The following is a 16,190-nucleotide window of genomic DNA, read 5'->3' as shown; positions in this document are numbered from 1 at the left end:
TCTTTTTCTTTTGTGGTCGATGTACCAGTAGACGAAGAAGAAGAACATACGTGTGATATAGTTGCTATAGAGAGATTAGGTCTGCATCTTCATAAATAATTTGATTTGGGATAAATATTAAATTAATTAAATAAAAAATATTAATTAAATGTAAGATTATATAATTATTTTTTTACAATGATTTCCCTATATTGATTCTTACATCCATACAATATATATTTAAAACACATGAAACACACACACACACACTCTCTCTGTAACATCGATAAAAAATCATGAAAATTTTAAACTTTTAAAACCAACCATAAATCATATTTGTTTACAATATAGTTTTTAAAACATGTTTAATATCAGAGTTTTCCCAAAATCATAAATCAAAATACAAGGAGTGCACAATCACGCATTCGCCTTCTCGCGATCATTTGAGGTACCTGAAACATAACCCAAAAATGTAAGTCCAAAGCTAAGTGAGTTACCCTCAAAATACCAACACAATAAGTAACACATATACAACAACAGCATGCAATGGGTCCACTACTAAAAGACTGGATTACCCCTGAGCCCACAACATAAGTTTGGCTTACCCTCGAGCCCATAGCTTATGTCTGGTTTGCTCCTCGACCAGACCAGTCATCGGACTGAATACCACTAAGCCTTCAGTATGATTCTGGCATGCCCTTCCTGGCCCTCAGCTCGTATCTGGAATGCTCATGAGCCCTCAGCATGAGTCTGGCATGCCCTCCCCGGCCCTCAGCTCATATATGGATTGCTCCACGGTTTGTTGGCTACCGCACGGAGCAGTACAACCTCAACCTAACCCACACAATATGTCAACATATAACAGATAATAACATACACAAATAATCAGACAATATCACAGGTAGTCCAATAGATCTACCAGAATAGCATACTAAGACTAGCATGCATATCTATTCTGTACTCAGCATATCAACGAATATCAGTTTATCAAACCAATGGGCTGACCTTGGTGCATTCGACCTGCAAGTACAGTGAGGAGAACTCACCTCGCAAATTGAACATAACTGATGAGGCCCAACTCCGAATCTCAGCTCTCTACACAATACCTATATCCACCAAGTAACCAATTCCATCAAAATCCCAAAATACCCAAAATTCCCTCAAGGTCAAACTTGGTCAAAGTCAATTGGTCAAACCTAACAAGTCAATCGAGTCAACCTACCAAGCTGACCCAGTACGAGTACGTGGGGAGTACTCCAGAGGTACGCTTAGCGTACACGAAGCCTCACAGAAGACCACCATCAGGGTGGTTGACCGAGTACGTGGGGCGTACTCCCACTTACGCGGGGCATACCCTCGCAGCCAGCAAAAATCCATTTAGTGCTTAATGGCTTAAGCGCTTAAGCCTATACTTCGAAGCATGTTTAATATTAGAGTTATCCCAAAATCATAAATCAAAACACAAGGAGGTGCACGATCATGCCTTCGCCTTCCCGCGATCATCTGAGGTACCTAAAACATAACCCAAAACTGTAAGCCCAAAGCTTAGTGAGTTACCCCCCCCCCCCCCAAACCAACAAAATAAGTAACACATATACAATAACAGCATGCAATGGGTCCACAACTAAAAGATTGGATTACTCCTAAGCCCACAGCATAAGTTTGGCATGCCCTCAGGCCCCTAACTTATGTCTGACTTGCTCCCCGACCAGATCAGTCCTCGAACTGAATACCACTAAACCCTTAATACAAGTCTGGCATCCCCTTCCTGGCTCTCAGCTTATATCCGGAATGCTCATGAACCCTCAGTATGAGTCAGACATGCCCTTCCGGCCCTCAGCTCATATCTGGATTGCTCTAGGGTTTGTTGGCTACCGTACAGAGCAGTACAACCTCAACCTAACCCACACAATATGTTGACATATAACAGATAATAACATACACAAATAATCAGATTGTATCACAGGTAGTCCTACAGATCTACCAGATTAGCATATCAAGACTAACATGCATATCTATTCCATACTCAACATATCAATGAATATTAGGTTATCAAACTAATGGGACGACATTGGTGCTTTCGGCCTGCATGTATGGTGAGGAGAACTCACCTCGCAAACTGAACAAAACTCATGAGGCCCGACTCCGAATCTTAGTTCTCTACATGATACCTATTTCCACTAAATGGCCAATTTCCATCAAAATCCTAAAATACCCAAAATGCCCTCAAGGTCAAACTTGGTCAAAGTCAAAGTTAAGGTCACCTTGTCAATCCCACCAAGTCAACTGAGTCAACCTAGCCGAGTCAACCCAATCGAGTCAATGCACAGAGTTGACCCAATGCGAGTAGGTGGGACATACTCTTTGGGTATGCTTAGTGTACGTGAAGCCTCGCAGAAGACCACCATCGGGGTAGGTGACTGAGTACGTGGGGAGTACTCCCACTTAGGGGTGTCAAAAAAACCCGAACCCGATTAACCCGACCCGCCCCTAACCCGAATGAGGTAATTAGGGTCGGGTTTAATAGGATTAGAATTCTAAATCAGGTTATTCAGGTTGACCCGACAAACCCGATTTGTAGTTAGGGTCGGGTTTAGGGTTGATTTTTACAAAAAAATTGGGTTTCGGGTCAACCCGAATAACCCGATTAGGAATTCACAACCTTTACATATTCCACTGCTCTTTACTTGAACTATAGAAAAAGACTACAAATCCTTTGAAAATGTAAATTTTTGTGACTCTAGAAGCATATGAGGGTCAAGTAACTCCCATTTGTGAAGTTGAAGTCCAAAAAGATATAAAACCTCCACATCTCAAAATTACTAGAGCGGCTGAGAAAGTAATGATTTTATTTTGATACTTATTTCTACTTTAAACTTACTATATACATGAATAAACTACATGGTGTTGATCGCTAACTAGAGATTGAAGTTCATCTATTTAATATTTATAATGGAAGAACTCTTTTAGCTATTGTCGTATGCATGTTTTCTCGTATGTTGTAATAACCATGAGGTCCATGATCTTTTATTTTTAATTTGTTTAAATTTGTATGCATTCTTGATGTTAAGAAAAGAGTAAAAAAATGGTTTGGATTTATATCAGATTGCACTCTTGAAAAAACCATATATATTATGTTTAAATTAAGTGTTTAGTGTATTAACCCGACTAACCCAGCTAACCCGACCCTATTAACCCGAAACCCGATTAACCCGAACCCGACCAACCCATATCTTAATAGGGTCGGGTACCGGGTTAAATTATTTTTTGTGAAAACCCGACTAACCCGACCTGTTTAACCCGAAACCCGATCGGGTTGACCTGATTAACAGCCCTACTCCCACTGATGCGTGGCGTACCCTCACAACCAACAAAAATCCATTTAGTGCTTAATGGCTTAAGCACTTAAGCCCATAATTCATATCTAAGGTCCAGGCGCATACTAGAGTCATAAAGTTTCCAACTTTATGACTTTACACGTCCATAGAGTCCTTAACATAAGGTCTTAATCCATTAAGACCTTTTACAAGATTGCTGAAACAATTCTAGCAATTGGGACCTCATATTTATGGCTTAGGACCCCTCCTAGGGTCTGGAAGAACAACTCAAAATGAAATTAATCAACCATGCACAAATATGGGACCTTTGGGAAAAGAAAAGCAACATAAAACACCCAAAATGGGATCTAACAATCAAAACATCAAGGTATAGATTTTATACCTTCTGGAGCTTCTCAAGAAGGCAGAGATCCTAGATCCATAAGCTTGTTCCCACTTCAAGGCTCCTTGATGCAACTTCTTCTTCATTTAACACACCAAAAACATACTCTTGAGCTCAAAACACACATCAAAGGGGCTAGCACTACTAGAAAAAAGGCCTTTTACGACACGCAAAATACGACGCTCATTGATCTACGTTACGCAAAGGAGAGTGACATTAGAAAAATGTCATCTCTTCAAAAAATTTAAGGATAGAAGACATGCATTATTGCGCGCCCTTAAATTAGTGTCTAAAAAAACACGGAGGGCACCTATAATAAAATGCGCGTCGTCTAAGGATGTCGCTTTATAATTTTTAATGGAACGCGCGTTCCATCCTTTAACAGTAGGGGGAAATGAAATTCTGAAAAAATTAAAAATCCCGCCTTCCTTTTTTTTCTCCTTTCCCTCTTGCCCAAATTATGGACGCTCCTTCCTTCCCCTCCCGACATTGACTGCTGCCTACTTCTTCCCTCACTTCTACCTACTGGAACCACCATATCTCCCACTCGATGTTGAAATTGTTAGAAAAAGCCCTAATTATACTCTCAAGTCTAAATACAGAAAAAATAGAAGATGGTGAAGAAGTAGCAATAAAGGAAGTGGAGGATGAACAGTCGAAAATGGAAGGAATGGCATCAATAGCGTTGTTACTAGATGGGTCAATCTCGGGTCATTTTGTTCAGCTTCCCGAGTCCGTTTATTACCAGATGGGTCAATCTCGTCTTTTCGTCTCGACTTCATATCTCTCTGTAAAGCAACCGACGACCCCCACACCACCATCTGCAAACCCTAAGCCGTCGTCTAAGGATATCCGCTCTTCCTCCTTCCCATTTGACTAATTCTTCGTCAGCTCTTGTTGAATTTCTCACACAATCGTTGCTTTTGTTTGATTTCGTTTGATTTTGTCAAATTGCAGGGTTTTTCTAAATCCGTCAACTCCTTTAATCGGCTGATTTTCATCTTGTTTTAACGATTCGTTTACAAAAAGTTTTGTTCTTTTTTTTTGTTAATTTATCTTTAACAGAAAAATGAATCAAAATCAAACTCATTGACTTTTAAATTTGTCTACAAATCGTAGCTTTCGTGACCGGTTTTATTGGTGAGATCGAAGGATTTGTAACTTAGGGTTTTAGTGAAGATGTTGGGCGCTGGATTGCAGCATGGACAAAGTAGTGGTGGAGAGGATAGGTTTTACATGCCGGCGAAAGCGAGAAGGATTCGTCAGCATCAAGAGAACCTCCGTAGAGCTCAAAGTAACATTACTCCGACCCAATCTACGACATCTTCTGTCAGGGAGGAGCCGGAGAATCAACTCATGCAGCCATCAAATCCTGAGCCGTTGGAATCCTCAGTGGTGGCGGTGCCGGCAACATCATCGTTGTGTAATCTTGAACGGTTTTTGGAAACTGTTACGCCTTCTGTTCCTGGTCAACATCTCTCCAAGGTCTGTACCGATATTAATCTTTTATATTGAAATGAGTTGAATTAATTCAAATTAGTCGTCTCAGTTTATACTTGTATTGCTAATTCGTTATATCATGGAGTAAAGTAACTTATAGGAACATTTGGTTTATTCAATTTGAGTATGCGATAGTCAATTAATCAGATTTTTGATTTATAATTTAGTAGTATAATTTACTTTACATTTTAGCTGTGGTTTTCTCTTTCTCCATTGGCACTACTCCGAAATTCATGTTTGAAAGCAAATGAAGTCAGCTTGAATTATTATTCAGTGAGCCCTGAGGGTGGCCTTTCAGTTTTTATGAGTGAACAGAGTTTGCTTTTGATGTTATATTTCTATTGTTTAATCAAGGATTCCATATTTTGACAATCAAAATATATGTGTTTCTGCTAAAGCACACCATCTTCCAAAAAGAATTAGAGTACAATAAAATGGTTAATGTTCAGTAATCATGTATAAACAGGGGTATTGTAGTTGTGTATTTGATCCAAATAATGATTTTACTTGAACTTTATGGCAGCAGAGAACTATGAGAGGATGGAGGACAAGTGATGTGGAATATCAACCATACTTTGTTCTTGGTGATTTGTGGGAATCTTTCAAGGAGTGGAGTGCTTATGGTGCTGGAGTTCCTTTAATATTGAATGAAGCTAATTGTGTGATCCAATATTATGTGCCTTATTTATCTGGAATTCAAATATATGTAGACCCTTTGAAGTCTTCAATAAATTCCAGGTACTGGAACAGTAAATATCTTCCTTTCTTCCTCTTTCTTGTTTAGGGTTATGTCAGGCTCCTTTTCAACTAGTAGCATCTATTATGCTTCTTTATGAAATTTAAATAATCTAGTTATTCTGTTGCTTTACAGGCAACTAACTGAGGATATTGATGATAACTCATTTACGGATTCAAGTAGTGATGGGAGCAGTGATTATGAACAGGAAAAGGGTTCTTTACATTATCTAAGGGAGAAGAGTAATAATCATCACCCAAAGAATGACATTCTTCACCGAATGGATCATTTGTCAATGAATGATGAGAACAATGTAGTTCAAGAAGACTTTTCTAGTGATGATAGTGATTCTGCCACCACTCAAAGTTGCTTGATATTTGAGTACATGGAACATATTCAGCCTTTGGGCAGAGAACCTTTGTGTGATAAGGTTAGCTTTAAAAAAACAAAGAAAGCGGGTTTTATTCTTTATTTATAAATCTTTGGATAATTAGTTTAGTTCTGTTTTCTTGTTGCAACAGATACTTGATCTTGCACAACGCTTCCCTGAATTGAAAAGTCTAAGAAGTTGTGACTTTGCTGCCATCTAGTTGGCTTTCTGTCGCTTGGTATGATTGCTAATAAGTACTAGAGTTTGGGAAGGAATGGAATGATTCATTCCATTGCTACAGACCAACCAAATATGATCACAACTCATTCCATTCCTTTGTGATTCCATTCCATTCCATCCAATCAAACAGATTCTTAATATGGTCTTTGCTACTTGCTCTTTCTCACATAATATGCTACTACTAAATGGCCGTTTTTTGATGCTTTTTATCAGGTACCCAATATACAGAATTCCCATGGGGCCCACCTTGAAAGATCTTGATGCTTGTTTTCTAACTTTTCATTCCCTTCACACTCCTACTACAGGTCATTCATATATATCATATAAATCTCCCTGGATTTTTCAGGCTGAGAAACAACCTTTTTTTATAGTTATAAAATTTACGAGTTGCATTATTAATTTATTATTATTGTTTTTATTTTTGTTTCAGGCAATGAATGTGAGCATCCACCTGTTGTAACGCATTTCAGTGGGACAGGTGTGGTCTCATTACCAGCATTTGGTCTTGCTTCATACAAATTCAAGGCACCACTGTGGGTCCCCAATGAATTGAAAAGACTAGAATGCCCTGATGGACTATTCACTATTCTATATGTGTTTGTTACTTACATAGAAGTACTAGTGTTGAAAAGACTAGAATGCCCTTATCATGTGATGTGTCAATAAACTGATGGATTACACAGAAGTAGGTCTCCTCCACGTAGGAGTAGGTCACCTTCTAGAAGCAGAAGCCCTGAAGGAGGAGGAAATGAGAAAGCATCAACATCATCACCCTATTCCCATGGTAGAGCTGATTCCAGAAGCCCTTTGCAGCGTTCTGATTCCAATGTAAGTTTTTTTTACCCTTGGAATCATTGATTCCGAGTGTTGATATTTTTTTATTGATTACTTTTTATCTTATCTTTTATATATTATTAATTATTATTAACCCTTCGTTGTGGTATAATATGTAGGGTTTGCCTGGACCAATGGGGTTGATGAGTACTAGTCATTTGGAACAAGAAGCTGCAGTACTTGCTTTGTCAACTTTGATGACCATAGCTCCTGCACAAGTTTATGCAGAATTTGAAAAGGTAATTTTTTTTATTTATGAACTTTCAAAGCAACTTTTATTGTTTTACATCACTTGAATTTTAGTGCATTAGGTCGTATAATATGTTGAAATGTTGAACGTTTTATGATGAGATTGTTTAATTCAAATAAGGGAAGTAGAATAAAGGATAAATTAATTCATAATGTCTATGAAACCCCTTATACCCTTCTCTTGAACGGTGAAATAAATTATAGAGGCGAGATAGAACAAAGGAGTATGGGGTGGCTGAATTATTCCATTTGGATCCTCATTACACAATAAGTTTATGTTTGAAACATATAAAAGTGTGTCTAGCTTTGTATGATCCAGTTGCAGCAAAAGATAAATTATTTAATTTTTTCAGCATATGTTGTGTCCACATGATACTAAGGAATACAATTCTGTAATTGACTTGGGCATAAACATGTTATTTTGATCAAGAGAAAAAGAAAAATAGCCTAGATAATTAGCAACTTATAAGTAGGTTGGTTGGTGTTATGTGAAAGTGAAAGGGGTAAGTGAAATTTGAGAGCGATTTGTGTTTTTTTAGTCACATTGCATCGGACTCAATTCCAGCTTGGAAATGGTGGTTTGTTTGGTGCTAGTTATATTCAGGTAAAAGATTTCCCATCTCTTATATTAATGTTTGGTTTTAATGTTTGGCTTATTACATTACTTTTGTCTCCTTTGTTGTACTGATGAGGCTTGAGCATGCTGGGCTGTTAATGTTCCTATTTGTTTTCATTTATGCAGGTAACAATCTTGTTGAAAGGACTTATGAATCAGATATTAATGGTACCAAGTTTAACACTCGAATCCATACGATTAGATGTTAATGGTAACAAGTTTAACACATGTGTCTTTGTTATACATACAAATTAAATGCAATGGATTGTATTTTTTGTATATGGTATTTTATTTTATATTATGCAATGGATTGTATTTTTTGTATATGGTATTTTATTTCTATTATGAGAGATTAAATGCAAATTTAATTTATAAATTAATAAATATATACATATATATATTTTTTTTAAAAAAATTAAAATTACGATACGCAAAAATGTGTGTCGTCTTCATTTATGACATGGCCTTTCTTGACTGGTACTTCCTTGATACGCATTGCGTGTCATAAACACGCGCGTCGTAAGGTTACGACACGCAAATGCGTGTCGTCTTCCTTTATGACAGGGCCTTTCTTGATACGCATTGTGTGTCATAACCGCGCGTCGTAAATGCGCGTCGTCTATAGACGACGCGCAAAAGCGCGTCATCTCTCTTTATGACAGGGCCTTCCTTGACGCGCATTTGCGCGTCGTCTGAGCGTTTTACGACGCGCAATGAGCGTCGTAAAAGACCTTTTTTCTAGTAGTGTAGGGTTTGCAAAAACATCTCAAAGGATGTAGAGGCTGAAAAGGTGGGGAGAAATTAGCCATAATGATGCTTAAATACCACCCAAACCCTAAAAATTAGGGTTTCCTCCTGACATTAGTACGCCCCACGTACATAAGTGTACGCCCAGCATACTAGGGCGCGCCCTATTACGCTCTACGCACCCTCATGTACGCTTAGCTTACTCCTCCTGCCCAAAATTACGAAATTGCCACTAGGGATTCAAGGCACATTCTCTTGGACTTAGGGACCAAAATGACATATAATAAAATTATAGAGATGAATTTAGAAGTACCTGAACATTGGGATGCTACACACACACTCTCTCTCTCCCTCTCTCTCTTATATATATATATATATATATATATATATATATATATATATATATATATATATATATATATATATATATATATATATATATATATATATATATATATATATATATATATATATATATATATATATATATATATATATATATATAATTTGTGAACAAAAGAACAATAGAAAGATAGAGAAGTTGCGGCTTCTCCAAACACATAATCGTTGGTATCATCTCATGGTTAGAGTAGTCACCTTGATGGTACCCACAATATTGTTGCTTGTCATGCACAACGCACAATTCATCCTTATAGCTTTTTTCCATAAGAAGTTTTATATATACAAGTATAATCTAGTTTAATGGTATAAATACTCTCATTCATATGTCCACGTGCCATATATATATATATATATATATATATATATATATATATATATATATATATATATATATATATATATATATATATATATATATATATATATATATATGGAAGGTCAATTTTAATGGGATATCAATTTAAATTTTTATTTTTATTTTTATTTATGTAGTTTAATCGCTTTTTACACGGTACTCAAAAAACATAAGACATAATTCATTATTTAAGAATTAGGTTTTTTTTTCCTTTTTCGCCACTTATTATATTTGATTTTTTCTTGATTATGAGAACAATTAAGAATTAACTGTTGTGGCTTATTTTATTTCAATCTTATGCTTGTTAAATACAATCTTTTAACAAATCTCAGGGTTGATACAACATTAAGAATCATTTTTTTTAAAGTAAAACTTTCTATATATCATGAAAATCGTTATAAATGATATTTTTTTAAGAAATTCTTGTAGAATAAGACATGAATTATATGTCATAATTGACATTCTTGAAGAATAGTTTAACATTCTTGAAGTGTAAGGCATTAATTCCAAGTGTAGAACCAAAATTTTTGAAACAGTGAACAGACGAATAACATTTTTGAAAATTTACATTTGAAATCAAAATTAACATTTGAATATCTGTTCTTCAAAAACCACTTCAATCTACTTTCTATTCTTCAAGAATTTATTTTAGTTTATAAGTTTTATTCTTCAAGAATCGGTTGTAATTCTACATTCCATTGAAAGTTAGTTTTCATTCAACGCTCCATTCTTTATGCATAAAAAAAATTAAAAAAAACTTATAAAACATTATTATAGATGTGCAAAAGAAAAAGAAATTAAACATATTCTATAAGAATGCGATTAGATCCTTAAAAAATGATTAAAAAAAATACCACATTGAGAAACAAAATCCTTAAAATTATTATTTTAATTTTTGAATTCCTTTTATTTTTTTCTTAGTTCACATGTAAAGGCAAAATAACTTTTCTTAGTTTATATGTAAAGGCAAAATAACTTAGGCTCCTGGAACTTTTCATATCATTCCACGTTAGTGGAATATGAAATTCTTTTGTTTATATAAACAATTAATAAAGAAAAATAATATATGAAACTTACTTGATAATTATCATTCTAGCCATATGAGTTTAAACTATCAATATGCTTTTTCCCTTAATCATATGATCGACTATTGATTTTCATATAGATAATGAAGTACGACTGTAATTCGATTGTAAATGTCGCTGGTGATGAAATTGTTGTAGAGTTATGAAACTGATATCCCTAATGTAAAGGGAAATTAAATGTTTTAATTATTTCCTATAATTAACTTTAGCTATATTAATTATTAATTTAGTTTTTTTAGGCAAAATGACTTATTGACTTATGAGGATGGGAAAATGAGTTTTTGAAAAAAAAAACATTTGGATTACCTTTTATTTTGGAAAACAAGGCCCTTGAGACCTTGGAAATTCACTAACTCGCGTAGGAATGCAACACTCAAACCCAAACCATCTTAGCCACTAGTGTTGAACCAATACCAAGACCATCCTCATCCTGCTTAAGTATAACTATAAGACCGATAGATACGAAAATAGACTACAACTAACCCTAGTGATATACCACACTATCTACCATTAACCAACTTCATAGTAGCCTTTTGAATCTTCATGATCCACAAACGGATTTCGTGCTTTCAGTAATACGGGGTGTTGGGTGCATTTTGTGCACCCTTTTTGCACAACTTTTAGCCCTTTTCTATGTATATCCTTAGCATAATTTCGTTGTTTTTATTTCATTTTAGCATATCTAGGTTAATTTCTTGAACAACCTTATTTGCACTCTTTCATGTCATTTTCAGGTGAATCGGAGGTTGGAGCGCGCTTTTGGAGGTGCTAGGGAGCGTTGATGAAGATTGCGGGACGATTGGGCGAGAATCGGAAGAATTAGAAAAATCAAGTTTGGACGAGCATCCAGAGGGCAACACGGGGCGTGCTGGGTTTGCCTTAGAATCAAACACGGGGCGTGTTTGGCTATCAAACACTTATTTTCTTACTTCGATGAAAACGACCTGTGTTCATTTAGCCTATATGGACACAAGGCGTGTTGGGCTATCTGGGCATTTTTGAGTATCGTACTTCAAATTTGGAATTGAGAATTGAAGGGTTGGTTTACACTCAACACGAACCGTGTTGATTTGCTCTATTTCGACACGAGGCGTTTTCGACTTAAAAACTGTCTTTTTGGCAGTTTTTCCTCTTTTCTTTTTTCGGGAATGAGGTCATTTTGGGGGCAAGCAGAGAAAAGAAAAAGCATTTTTTTAGGAGAAGGAGTTGAAGTTTTTAGCAAGGATTGTCCGTTAAACATTTGGAAACATTTTAATTTCGTATTTGTAAGCATTTTAATTCCTGATTTCATCTTCTAGGTTTCTGGTTTTGTTCTAGTCATGTGTGGCTAGAACTCTAAATTCTCCAACTCATGTTTTGACTTTCTAGTTGTGAATCTAATCATATGACTTGATGTTTGTTCTTAATTTCAATCTAATGAATTTGATTTTGCTTCAATCGAATGTTTGATTCTAATTGTGATTCTTATTGGCCATTTGAATTAGGGTTAGGTCATTCCAATTATCTCTTTTACAAAATCCGTAATTGTTTTGTGAAATTGAACAAGTAACAAGCATTAAATTGATCTCTATTGAATGAATTTAGTGTAAATCTTAGTTATACACTTTTACACTCCCGAGCTTATGAGGAGTATTGGGTGTTGTTGGGAACATTCACATAAAGCTTCATGCAATCTTCTAGTCTAATTCTAAGAGCTTGTTTAGATTAGGTTAGTAAGGTTAGGATTAATCAAAGAGCTTGTTTTGGTTAATTATTGTGGTGAATGGAAAGTGTTAGAGCTTGTTAACACTTTCAAGTACCAACTTAGATAGAATGAAACAAAAGTCTTGTCATCTTGGATTCACATTGTTGAACTGTCATACATGAAGTTGGAGTCTTTATAATATTTGAATTTAATTTACTCATTCGGCCAATTACTTGTGATTTTACTTTATTTGTCTAATCATTGCAATCAACCCCCCCACCCCATTTTCTTTCATCTTTTGTGAACAAGTACCTTACGCAAAAAGGGTATAGACTGATTGTCCCGTGTCTCTGTGGATCGATCCTACTTGCCTTGTACTACTTTTTAGTGCAATAGAGTAGTGTTACTTAGGAGTATATCGTACCCCTATTATTTGTTGGGTCTGACACCCCTAACAAATTGGCGTCGTTACCGGAGAGACGGTGTTACTAATTGTTTATGCCTAGATCTTTTCGTACAGGTACACCATTGCCAATTGATTCGGAGATAGAGAAGACTGCAAAGAAGTTAAGGAAGCAAGCCAAGCTTCGTAAGAGGCAACCGGTTTCCAGTACTTCTTCATCATCCAATTCCCCGGTCATCAACAGTTGGGAGGACATACCCCTCTCAAGTGTATCCGCATCAGAAACAGACAGCCCATCACTCTCACCACAACTAGCCTCACCCATAAATACCACTCCACCCTCTTCACCTATTCATAATATCCTAAACAGTTCACCTACAGAAACAACACCCAATTCTCAAGCCATGGCACACAACCTTGGAGGGAATCAAGATCCTCTAAACCCACCACCCGAACAAACTCTCCGTCAGTGGTCAAGACAAGAGGTTACTTAACAACCTCTGTGTATCACATACCCAGCTGCCACCAACTTGGAACTCAAATCCGGGCTCATTCATTTACTCCCAACATTTAGGGGGCCTAGAGAATGAAGATCCTCACAAGTTTCTTACAGAGTTTCATGTAGTATGTGTGGGTATGAAACCACACAATGTCACGGAGGATCAGATCAAGCTTAGGGCGTTCCCCTTCGCAGTGCAAGACCGGCTCTATGACCTCCCACCGGGGACGGTGACTACTTGGGTAGACCTTGCGAGGTTGTTCTTGGATAAGTATTTTCCCGAAATGAAAGCTTCATCCCTACGACGACAAATTATCGGAATCAAGCAACACTAAAGAGAAGCTTTCCACACATATTGGGAAAGATTTAATAAACTTTGTGCTCGTTGTCCAAAGCACGGGATCACCGAGTATCAACTCCTACAGTATTTCATTGAAGGTATGACCCCCATGGAAAGAAGGCTTCTCAATGCTTCTAATGGCGGATCTTTTCCCGATAAGACCCCAACTGAGATCCGAAATCTAATCAAGAACATGGCTGAAGATTCCAAACATTCGAGCCATGACGAAGAATGGTATACGGATGCACCCCGGGGTGTAAAAGAAGTTCAAACTCCTCAGATTGAAGCTCAATTGTCCGAGCTCACGAAAGTAGTCATGATGTTGGCCAAAGACAAAGGTGTGCAGCCCACACCCCGCCCATGCGGTATTTGCACCCAAGTGGGGCATCCAACCGATATTTGTCTACAACTTCAAGAGGAAGATAATGAAGAAGAGAAAGTCATGGGAGGCTATTCAGGGGCAAATCAGAGAGGTTATGAGCAACCAAGAGGTGATCATCGATGGAACAATAATCAAGGGTGGGGAGGCAATCAACAAGGGAATTATCAGCAAAATCAATCGCATCAATATCAACTAAGACCACCATTTCCTCAAAATCAACAACGACCACCATTCCAACCTCAAAATTACCAACCAAGGCATCCACAACAACCCCCTCCACAAGCAAGTTCTTCAAGTATGTCCTTAGAGGACATAGTAAAAAGCCTTGCTACAAGTACTCAAAGCTTTCAACAAGAAACCAAGGCAAGCATAAAAATCTTGGAGCAACAAGTATCACAACTTGCTCAATCCGTGAGTAAGATGGAGTCGCAAGGCAAGCTACCCTCTCAAACGGAGAAGAACCCAAAACACAATGCGTGTGCGATTACACTAAGAGGTGGGAAAAGCTATGAAAGTCCAAGGATGTCGGATGAAGAAGAAGAAGAGAAAGAGATTGAGGTGGAAGAAGCTGTCAAAGAAGAGGAAAAGAAGAGTACTCCAAAGTCCAAGAAGCTAATAGAATCCGAAGTGAAAGTCACACCAGCTCCATTTCCTTCAAGGCTGGTAAGCACCAAAAGAGAAAGGGAAGATGACGAAATCATGGCCATGTTTCGAAAGGTTGAAATCAATATCCCTCTTTTAGATGCCATTACACAGATTCCTAGATATGCTATGTTCCTTAAGGAACTTTGCACATCTAAGAAAAAGCTTAAAGGAAATCAAACTGTGAAGGTTGGTGAAAATATCTCAGCCGTGTAACAAAAGTGGCTACCAAAAAAATGCAAGGACCCGGGTGTTTTCACGGTTCCTTGCAAAATGGGTAACCTTTTTGTACCACGTGCCATGCTTGATCTTGGAGCATCAATTAATGTCTTACCCTATTCAAGTTATAAGACAATGTGAATTGGACCTTTATCAAAAACCGGAGTTATCATTCAACTTGCTGACCGGTCTTTGGTACATCCGAAAGGTGTATTGGAGGACGTGTTAGTGCAAGTTAATGAGCTTGTTTTTCCCGCTGACTTTTATGTTTTAGACATGGGTGATGAAAACACCCCACAATCGAGCTCCATCCTTTTGGGGAGACCCTTCATGAGTACCGCAAAAGCAAAAATAGATGTAGCCAATGGTACTTTATCAATGGAGTTCGATGGTGAGGTAATTAACTTTAATATCTTTGAAGCCATGCGTTATCCTAGCGATATTCATTCTTTAAACTTCATAGATGTTATTGATTCATGTACTAATGATTGCTTTGAGATGTCAAGCCAAGATGTGTTGACCACCATCTTGAGCAAACACTTTGATGAGTCAGGGATTAAGGAGTTGGCTGACAAGTACACATTGGAAGATGAATTGATTGAAGTAATTGATTCCTTGGAGAAAGCACAACCCATGAGAGTTGAACCACCCCGCATGAAGCTAAAAAGTTCTAATCCGAAACTTCTCCCATCCATACTACAACCACTGACTCTTGAGCTGAAGGCTCTTCCCGACCATCTCAAGTATGCCTATCTTGGAGAGGAAGAGACATTACCAGTGATAATTTCGACCAAGCTGGCACGAGAAGAAGAAAAAGAGTTAGTTGGAATTTTGAAGAAATACAAGGAGGCTATTGGTTGGACCATTGCGGATATAAAAGGGTTGAGCCCACCATTATGCATGCACAAAATACTGATGGAAGAGGACTTCAAGCCAACCCGTGAAGCATAGAGGAGGTTGAATCCACCTATGATGGAGGTGGTTAAAAAGGAGATCATGACGCTCTTGGATGCAGGTGTAATCTGATGGGTTTTGGTCCTAAGAACATCCTATGTGCTCATACAAACCCTAATGCTTGGATCTAGGTTTCTCTATTGTACATGCAAGTTATCCAAGACTATAAACCCTAATTCTAGCATATAAGTAATCATATTAACATAAGAATGGGTTTAAGATATTACCTTGATT

General features: G+C 37.2%; 1 protein-coding gene and 1 non-coding gene across 2 annotated transcripts; both read left to right on the top strand.

The window, feature by feature from the left end:
• Window positions 1-4,878: 4,878 nt before the first annotated feature.
• On the top strand, window positions 4,879-7,344 carry LOC111893333 (uncharacterized). Its single transcript, XR_008225242.1, has 6 exons — window positions 4,879-5,184; window positions 5,726-5,937; window positions 6,071-6,365; window positions 6,457-6,543; window positions 6,759-6,850; window positions 6,976-7,344. It is a non-coding gene; the product is annotated as an uncharacterized LOC111893333 (transcript).
• Window positions 7,345-13,868: 6,524 nt separating this feature from the next.
• Window positions 13,869-14,999, top strand: LOC128127260 (uncharacterized). Its single transcript, XM_052765709.1, has one exon. The coding sequence runs from the start codon at window positions 13,869-13,871 to the stop codon at window positions 14,997-14,999; it is 1,131 nt and encodes a 376-aa protein (XP_052621669.1).
• Window positions 15,000-16,190: the final 1,191 nt, after the last annotated feature.

This window comes from Lactuca sativa, chromosome 7, assembly GCF_002870075.4.
Source record: "Lactuca sativa cultivar Salinas chromosome 7, Lsat_Salinas_v11, whole genome shotgun sequence".
In the NCBI taxonomy this organism is placed as follows: domain Eukaryota; kingdom Viridiplantae; phylum Streptophyta; class Magnoliopsida; order Asterales; family Asteraceae; genus Lactuca; species Lactuca sativa.
Note: the sequence above shows the minus strand (reverse complement) of the source record. Positions and strands in the feature narration are given on the sequence as shown.